Source organism: Dama dama, chromosome 12, assembly GCF_033118175.1.
Source record: "Dama dama isolate Ldn47 chromosome 12, ASM3311817v1, whole genome shotgun sequence".
NCBI lineage: Eukaryota > Metazoa > Chordata > Mammalia > Artiodactyla > Cervidae > Dama > Dama dama.
Genome location: NC_083692.1, coordinates 77,059,358 through 77,069,534, shown reverse-complemented (window position 1 = coordinate 77,069,534; position 10,177 = coordinate 77,059,358). Strand labels below are relative to the sequence as shown.

The 10,177-nt window shown below is 38.3% G+C and overlaps 1 gene segment (V, D, J or C); it reads right to left on the bottom strand.

Moving 5' to 3' along the window:
* Positions 1–6,700: 6,700 nt before the first annotated feature.
* On the bottom strand, positions 6,701–7,346 carry LOC133066975 (T cell receptor delta variable 1-like). The segment is given in 2 exon segments: positions 6,701–7,029; positions 7,241–7,346. Coding segments are annotated over 2 exon segments (378 nt in total).
* Between the last annotated feature and the right edge of the window lie 2,831 nt (positions 7,347–10,177).

The following is a 10,177-nucleotide window of genomic DNA, read 5'->3' as shown; positions in this document are numbered from 1 at the left end:
TTTCAACTCTAAGAATAATTATGACATAGGAGCTCCCTCTGGCCTTCTAGTGGTAAGGTTTCCTAATAGTTTTCTAAAGATTGAATTATTTTCAGTCACTTGGGAATTTTAGAACACATTCTGTAACATTTTTTTCCTTACAGAAATAATTCTAAATCCCCTCAATCAAATGCCTTTTACTTCCCTTGTTGTATTGAACTTTCCATGTTGGAGCACAGTTTCCAAAGGCCCCATAATTCATCTTTAGCATGGGATTTAGTACAGGCTAAGCACTTAATACTAATTTGTTGGGTGAATGTATTAATCAATATATACTAGGAAAAGTTATGTGGAGTGACTCTAAAAATTATTCCAAACCAAAGCTTCTAATTTTGTAGTAAATAAATAGAACACAAGTATCCAGCTGTGAAGATAAACTCAAGAACAAACCTAAGAGGAAAATTAAAATAGACAGCACACCAGTTCTTAATTTTTATCCTACAAAAAAGGGCAAATTCACATATATAGGAAAGGGAAACTTGGTTTTGAAAATGTGGCAGTTTATGGCATGGTGGTTGTGTAGTCAATGTTAATTTAATCACCATTCAATGTATATCTACTGCTGGTCAGGTTATAAACTAACAATTAAAATTTAAGGCTGGTGTAATATATAAATGATAGAAATATATATGTTTATAAATTATTATGCTATATTATATATTATTATGTTATATTACATATAGAGTATATATAATATATACAATAACATATAATAGTAGAAATAAATAAATGAGAGAAATAATGGGAGTGCTGAAGGAAACATGAAAGTTAAGAGTCATTATATCATTTAGGTACATGATACAAAAGTCAAGCTCAAGTTACAACTTTTTATCTAGTGTTTCTTACTGCAATGGTCAGATGGCATGGACAATCCAGACCAAGCACAGAGAACTGTAAATATTGTGGCACTTTTTATTTTTGTTGATTTGTTTTTACATAATAACTTCTTTGTGATACAATTCATATAAGATTCAATTCACCCATTTAAATTGTACAATTTAATGGTTTTTTTTTTTTTTTTTGTATATTCACAGAATTGCACAGCCATCACTAAAGTCAATTTTAGAATATTCCATGATCTCTTAAAGGAACCTATAGCATTAGCAGACACTCACCATTTCCTCCCATGAAATTACATCTAGGCAACCACTAATCTACTCTCTTTCTGTCTTAGTCCATTTAGACTTGTCAGGCAAGTGTATGCTCCTCGGCTCTTTGTCTTGTCGCAACAGGATTTGGAGTGACGGACTTTGAAGCCCTCGGTGCGTCACAGCTGTTGGGTCTTGGACAGACCATGTTATAGCTCTTAGACAAATCAGTGTTACAGCTCTATTTTATTTAGATGATAATAGCAGGAGAATCCATCCTCGAACTGTGAGGGCATGTGAACCCAAAAACGCGAAGACAAGAGAGTGGAGGAGCACGTCAGCTTGTGGGAGAGAGAGAGAGAGAGAGAGAGAAAACGTGCACGCACATGTGGGAGAGAGAAAGAGAGAGAGCCCTTTAGCCCCTCTTTTCATATGTTTTTTTTCTTCCTCCTGGGCCTGCTGTATGCAAATTGGGCTTAGGCAGGAGTGCTGTTCAACCTGAAGTCCTCACTCCCATTCTCGGACCTTCTTTTGACCTTCCTCTGTTCTATTTTCATGGACTTTTCCCTTCCTTGTCTTTTAGCCACCGCCATTTTGGACTCCTTTTCCCCATTCTATCTACCTAACAGACTGCCTTAACAAATTACCACAGACTGAGTAGTTTAGAAACAACAGAGATTTTTTCCCTCACACAGTTCTGGAGGCTGGAAGTTCAAGAACAAGGCACTGGCAGATTGGGTGTCTAGTGAGGACCGGCTTCCTGGCTCACAGGTGATGCCTTCTTGCTGTCTCCTCATCTGGTAGAAGAGGCAAAGGCTCTCTTCAGTTCAGTTCAGTTGCTCAGTCCTGTCTGACTCTTTGTGACCCCGTGAACCGCAGCACGCCAGGCCTCCCTGTCCATCACCAACTCCCAGAGTTTACTCAAAGTCATGTCCATTGAGTCAGTGATGCCATCCAACCATCTTATCCTCTCATCTGTCCCCTTCTCCTCCAGCCTTGAATCTTTCCCAGCATCAGGGTCTTTTCAAATGAGTCAGTTCTTCTCAGCAGGTGGCCAAAGTATTGTGAGAGGGTAACAGGCAGGAAGGCCAGGGGTCTCCAAATGGAGGAAATAGGCTACAAGTGTCAGACATTTTCATCTCTCTTAAGCAGCAGGAGGAAACAAACTAGCGATATTTTTTTCCTTCTCTATACAAATTTAAAAGGAGGTTTCTCTTAAAATACTGTGTTGCCATGACACCTGGTTTCACCTGAAGCTAACTATTCTCAAACCTTGAGTTAACCAATACATTTTTCTTATGCAAATGTTTCTCTTAAGCTATGTTAATGTACTACGCATTTACCCCAGGCTCCATCTTCAAGTCAGTTCCGCCTAATGGTTCAGAAACTACTCGACAAACCAGTATGTTATACTCGGATATTGTTCCCCTAATCTATGTAAATGAAACTATTTGCATGGTAATCTGCCCTTCTACAAGATTCAAGTCAATCATTTTATGGCCGGGGATGAATCATCTGGTGCCAAGATTATCTCAAAATGCATCTTTTGGATGAGGGGCCTGGTGCCATTCTGAGTTTTAAGACATTCCTTTCTTTTCATTAACAGACTGTTAGTGACTATATAACACCCAGCTGAAGACTAGCAGGGTGGTACTCCTTCTGCCCCCTTCTGATGCCTATATCAGAAGCTTTCTCTATCTCCTTTATACTTTAATAAAACTTTATTACACAAAAGCTCTGAGCAACCTAGTCTTGTCTCTGGCCCTGGATTGAATTTGTCTTTTCCAGAGGCCAAGAATCCCAGTGCCTTATTGTTCAGCAACAACCTTTCAGTATTGGAGCTTCAGCTTCAACATCAGTCCTTCCAATGAATATTCAGGACTGATTTCCTTTAGGATGGACTGGTTGGATCTCCTTGCAGTCCAGGGGACTCTCAAGAATCTTCTTCAACACCACAGTTCAAAAGCATCAGTTCTTCAGCACTCAGCTGTCTTTATAGTCCAACTCTCTCATCTACACATGACTACTGGAAAAACCATAATTTTGACTAGACAGACATTTGCTGTTCCATGTCCAGTTCTAACTGTTGCTTCCTGACCTACATACCGATTTCTTTGGAGCCTCTTTTATAAGAGTATTCATTTCAAAGGAGCTATATTGATGTGGTCCACTCAGATCAGCCTCCTGAGGCAGAGAGCAAGGAGAAAGATTGGCGATTGTATGTGAGAGGCAAATGTAATACTTTGAGCTGACAATCTGTATCCAGTTGTCTATTCTTTCACTCATACCATAGTTTTAACTTCATAGTCTTAATATTTAAGGTAGACGAAGCACTTGTTTTGCTTTTTAAATTTCAGAGTGCTTTAAATAATCTTGACCTCTTAAAAATTACAACATTTTGAATTAACTTTTCCATTTCCACACACATACACAGAGATGAGACTGATGGGGACTTCATTGAATGTATTTACAAAATGTGAGAAGACTGACATTTTTGCCTCATCTTTTAATTCATGAACATGGTATATTCTCCCATTTATATGTGTGTGTTAATCACTCAGTCATGTCCAACGCTTTGTGATCCCATGGATGGTAGCTTCCAGGCTCCTCTGCCCATGGAATTCTCCAGGGAAGAATACTGGAGTAGGTTGCATTCCCTTTTCCAGGGGATCTTCCTGACCCAGGGATCAAACCTAGGTCTCCTGCATTGCAGGCAGATTCTATATCAACTGAGCCACCAGGGACTCATTTATATGCAACTATAAATTATTTTTTATAGTTTTAAATGCTGTGGTATTGTAACTATATTTTACAAATTTAATCCTAAGTATATTGATTCTTATTTTTAGTATATTGATTCTTATGTGTTTTTGATAACATAAAAAATTTCATTTCTAATTTTAGTTAATTGCATATAAAATATAATTTTAAATATTGTATTACTAAACTGCTTTAGTAATTTGTATATTATTTTGTATTGTTTATATCACAATCATATTTGTGATATGATAGTCCTTGATTTCTAATTATTAAAACTTTTGTTTCTTTTTCTTTCCTTTCTACACTAGCTAGGATCCAGTACACTGTTTAACAGAAATAGTTCTATTTGGCTTCCTTGAAAGGATTTAATATTTCACCATTAAGTTGGGTATTTGCTTGTTGTTTATAACATATACCCTTTACCAAAGTGAAGAAGGTTTTGTTTTATTCATAAGTTGCTGGGAATTTCTTTCTTTATAACGAGAGAACACTGATTACACATTTAATACTTTTGTGTATTTTTTATTGATTGTGTATTGATGTTTTCATTAATGTGAATTATTACTTTGATTGATTTAAAGTGTTGAATAAACATACATAGAGCCCAACTTGGTTGTGGGTGCTTTTATATAAAATGTTAATTCCTTTTGCTAATATTTAATTTAAAAGTTTTGAATTTTTGTTCATTGAAAGACTCTATCTTATACCTTATAAAAAATTTATTCATTCAAGTTTTAGTGTCAAGACTGTGGTGTCCTTTTACAGTGCCTACTCCTTTTTTTCTATATTTAGGTAAGTTTGGTACACAAGTTATGATAGGTTACGCTGTTATAATAAGCAACTCCAAATATCCATGGCTCAATGAAACAGTGATAATTCATTTTGAATCAAAGTGATTCTCTAGGTCAGCTATACTACATGTGATGACTGTTTTCACATTTGAACCTCTGTAAATATTGTATCAACACACAATTCAACAATCACCACAGTCTGTGAAAGTAAAGGTTGAAATTTAAACTAGACAGTTAAATGCAACTATCATGAAGTGACACATGTCATTTCTATTCACATTTCTTTGGCTGAAGGAAGTCCTATGGCCCTGTGAGTCTTCAGGAGGCAATTCTTCTGCCTGGCTGGAGGAGAGGGAACTGGATAGAGTACTGATGAATAGGCATCGTGTGCTCCATAGTTGAGCCTCCCACTTGTAACCAAGAACTCAGGTATTTCTTCTCCAAGAAAGACAGCTTAGAACCCCTGTTCAGTCACCCCTTTTGAGCAAAAGCAGGATCTCTAACTGAGACCCTGTAGTTTTCGTCAGATGCCTCTTGGTGTGAAGATCTATGAAAAAAACAAATAAGCAGAAAACAAACAAGTGAAGAAAGACAAGTAAGCTCCACATACTAAGTATACCATTACAGAGAAGACATTGGATTATATCATTCCAAGTTCTCTTGGGAAGAGAAGAGACACAGTGATGATCTGAAGCAAGTCTATGGTCCCAGGAGGAATTGCTTAGGGCATTTCTTGCCTTATTTTGATGAGACTCTGTGTTTCATGTGAGGAGCTAGCTTGCTCATTGCTTTTCACATTCTCCGACTTAGCACTCAAGGATATTCTTCTCCAGTATCTCCTTTGGCCGAATCTTAAAGACCGTGACTTCCTTACTGGTAAACAGGCTTCTCAGTCTTCTCTACCTGCGTTTGTTAAGAGCTGAAGAAATGCAGTTGACTTTCAAACATCGCAGGAGCCCAGGGTTGGGGGATAACCCTTCACAGAGTCGAAAAACTGTATGTAACTTGTATTAGGTCCTCCTTACACATGATTCCTCCATTATCTGAGGTTTTGTGCCCACAGTTCAGTCAGTCGAGGATCATGTAGTACTGTTGTATTTATTTTTGAAAAAAAGCTGTGTATAAGTGGACCCCCAAGGTTCAAATCCACGTGATTTGTTCACGGTTTAACTGTATTGTGAATCCATAATAACCACAGTTTGTTTTAGGCAAAACTGATTTTGACCATCCAGGTCTTTCAAAAGATTGGTAACTTATCTACTTGATTCCAAAAAAGTCTTATATTTATGTGTTTAATTTTTTAAATAAAATACACATATATACTATACAAGGTAATCAGATGCATTAATATATTTGTGACAAGTGTTAAAATCAGGATGATATTGGAAGAGAAAGTGAATTTTTTTTAGAATACTTTTTAATTTTTTGGCTGTGCTGGATCTTCATTGTCTTGCGCAGGCTTCTCTAGGTGTCCGAAGGGGCCTCTCTCTGGTCGCGATGCCTAGACTTCTCACTGCAGGGGTTTCTCTTGGTGTGAAGTACTGGCTCTAGGGCGATGCTCAGTAGTTGTGCTGAACGGGATTAGCTATCCTGCTCCACGTGGGGTCCTCCGAGCCAGGGAGCGAACCTGTCACCTGCATTGGCAGGTGGACTCTTTACCATGGAGCCACCAGGAAAGCCCACGAATGGTTTGTACTACAGCTTCAGATCTGAATATCCAACAATTCAAGACTTAGAAACTACTGATTTCCCCAGAAAAAGTGGGTGCATTCAATCTGGTTGTTTAGAATTTTGTGATTTATTTTAACCCAAGGAACAAACATAGTATGTGGGCATCTCAGGAAATAGTGCAGTTTCATACACTGAGTTCAAATAAGGGAACATATTTTATAGAAGAAAAGTTTACATTAGAAAGTCTCAACTGTGCTACCACAGTGCCTGCCTTCTTCCTGTCTGTGGTTCATGGGATTTTCCTAACCCTCTGAACAGGTGGCTGCCTTAATACAGCTCTAAGGTTTTTGATTATCCTCTACTATCATTTCTATCACTGTGGTATTCCCAGAGAGCACAGAAATACTTCGCTGAGTCAGCCAGGTACAAGGAAGAGATGGTGAGGCTGATGAATTTTTTTCCCGTTTGAAAGTTTACAGAGTAGCGATCCCTCCTTGCATTTGCTTTATTATCATCCTGATAAATAAGGTATTCCATCCTTCCATCAGGAAACTGTCTGTACCAGTACAAAGTATACCTAGACCGAGAGATTTGATATGTGCAGTCTATGGTCGCAGCTTCTCCTTCCCGCGCTGTTACTGTAGTCTGAGCTTGAGTTACTGTGTCAGCCATACTGGATCCTGTGGAAAAAGAAGACAGGGTTGGTCTCTGAAATGACTCAGGGATCATGAGGGCTCGGTTAAGTTACGACACAGGGACAAGACAAGGGTCACCTAGTTGTTCATTTCCCCACCTCTTTTCCCTCTGACCCCCCTGCCGGTCACAGCTTGCACGGGGCCACCCTTCAGCTCTAAGAGGACGCTGAGGGTCCAGGCTCAGGGCCACACGTACTGAAGCCAAAGGCGGCCATGAGCGCCCACAGCAGGCCCGGGCGGAGCATGACGGACGCGCTTCTCTGGTGGGAACTGCCCCTGTTCTCACTGCGCACAGACCCGCCCTTCTCTGAGCAGCTGAGTGCGGAGTCCGCGTGGCTTTCAGAGGATTCCACCGCAAACAGGAAGTGATTTGCATAATAAGGGCGTTCCATTCAATGTATGCAGAGATGAAACATCTACCCCACCACCAAACACTATTTTGCTTTGATGTTTCCTGGGGGAATACCTTTAAAAAAATGGCTATTGTAACTAGCAAGTTACAGGAATGAAGTTTAATTATCTTTTTGTTATTGAATTCTTGCTTAATACCATAGTGATCAGAGACCGTATTCTGAATGACTGAAATCTTTTGAAATAATTAAGCCTTGCTTGAAGATCCAGAGTAGAGTCAACTTTGATAAATATTCCATATGCATTTGAAAATAATCTGTATTATGTTGTTCTGGATTAAAGTATTCTATATATATAAACTAGGTAAAAAATAGGTAATTGTCTTTGATAAGTAGAGAATATTTTCTCTCTACTTGAGGGAATATTGAGAGGTGTGTGTTAATGTCCTGCCACAGGGGTTGTATATTTGCTTATTGATTATTTTAGAATCAATAAATTCTACAAGTTTAATTTTGCTGATTAACTCTATTGATTAATGTTGGATGTAGTTTGAAGCTATGCTATTATGTGCATGCACATAAACATAGAATTGTTTCTATCTTCCTGGTACAGTGTGTACTGAATCATTTTGAAGTGCTGTTCTGTTTTCTTAGTAACAATTTCCATTTTAATGTCCACTTTATCTGATATTAGCATAGCTACTCAGTTTTCTTTTGGTTAGGGACTCCAGATCAAATGTCTCATTATTTATATGCAAAAGAATGAAGTTGTATCTCTCTATCACCTACTATATTAAAGAGTTAACCTGAAATGAATCAATGACTTCTATATACAATTTTAAACTATCGAACTCCTAGGAGAAATCATAGATGTAAATTGTTGTGATCTTGAATTAAACAATGGTTTTTAAAATATTACAGCAATGCACAAATAACTAAAAATGTAGATAAATTAGGCTTCATCAAAATTGCAAACCTTCTGTTTCAAAGAACAGTATCAAGAAAGTGAGAAAGACAACACACAGAGTGGGGAAAACTATTTGCAAATTATGTCTATTAAGGCCTGAGTATTCAGAATACATAAAGAATACATATAACTCAAGAATAAAAATACAAATAACTCAAGGAAATTTTTTATTTTAATCATATATATATATTTTTTAACTAGGGTTCTGAGGACAGTGGGAATACATGTAAGAAGTATTATTACTTTCCTGTACACACAATAGATGGGCTTCCCTGGTGGTTCAGGTGGTAAAGAATCTGCTGGCAGTGCAGGATTCAATCCCTGGGTTGGGAAGATCCCTTGGAGAAGGGAATGGCAACCAACTCCAGTGTTCTTGCCTGGGAAATCCCATGAACCCAGGCTATGGTCCATGGGGTCGAAAAGAGTCAGATATGACTGAGTGATTAACACAGTGTTTTCTTTTTTAATACACTATAGATACATTCACTATATGCCCTTTTGTATAATTTAAAAATTTTATACCATATGCATTTATTTATTCAAAAATCAAAGAATAATTTGTATTAAAATTGTTTCACTACCAACCTACTGATGGGATGGTAGCGAAAGGTCATACAAATAGACAGTGGAAGTTAGAATATAAAGTGTCAAGATATCTTTTATTAGCTAACAGACTCATTTCATTACTACTCAGTTGTAGGAAAGGAGATTTTCATGTAGGTAAATTTTCACCATGTAGATCAATCAGTTTGAAGTTGTAAACTACTTGCAGTTTTGATTAACTGACAACCTACTGAAGACCTCTGATTTACTAAACCTTTGGGATGTTTTCCACATCCTTTAAATTCATATGGATCATATAGTCATCCTAGAATGACCTTGGCCTCCGTTCTTCCCGCTCACATTGAACTGCATCCTGAATGTTCAATGCCCTATATCCATCTCAGCAGAGAGTAAGAATGGCTACCAATAATAAGGTCTTTGCAGCTGACAAGCTTCATGAGATGCTTGTATTTATTATTATGATTCACAGGACATCAACATTTACTTGTGGACAATATGTCAAATATTGAATGTCATTCAGGGAAAGAGTACACAGCAAATGATTTGCTGAGGCATTGCCCAGAAGTACTTATAAGTGAAGAAGAGAGTAAACAAATGTGATTTGCAATATACACATTCTCAAATACTTTACATGGAAAAGTTCATTTACCTGAGGGCTTCGCAGGTGGTGACAGTGGCAAAGAACCCACCTGCCAATGCAGGAGACATATAAGAAACACAGTTTTGATCCCTGGGTTGGGAAGATCCCCTGGAAGAGGGCATGGAATCCACTCCAGTATTCCTGCCTCGAGAATCCCATGGACAGAGGAGCCTGGAGGCCTACAGTCCACAGGGTTACAAAGAGTCAGACACAACTGAGTGAGTAACACACACACAGTTACCCAGAAACAATAATCATGTATTATATTGCCCATTTTATACAAAACTGAAGCACATGGCTACTGATACTCAAAGGCACACCAGCATCCACTGGTGAAACTTGCAGTAGGATCTGGTTCCCTATCCTGAACACACTTTTCCCTGGAATACAAGAGTAACAAGGTACCTCATTCCAGGAGCAAGTCAGAACAAAGCATCATCGGTGAATGGAGTTCAGCTGACCCACTGCCTCTCTCTGAAAGTAAAAAAGGAAAATGGTTAGATTCCTGGACATCCAGGAGCCCATGGAATGTGCTTAACTCATTTGTGGAACTTGCCACCTATTGGTCTTCTTTGAAGCTCAGCTGCCTCACCCACTTTAAGGCACAGCTTC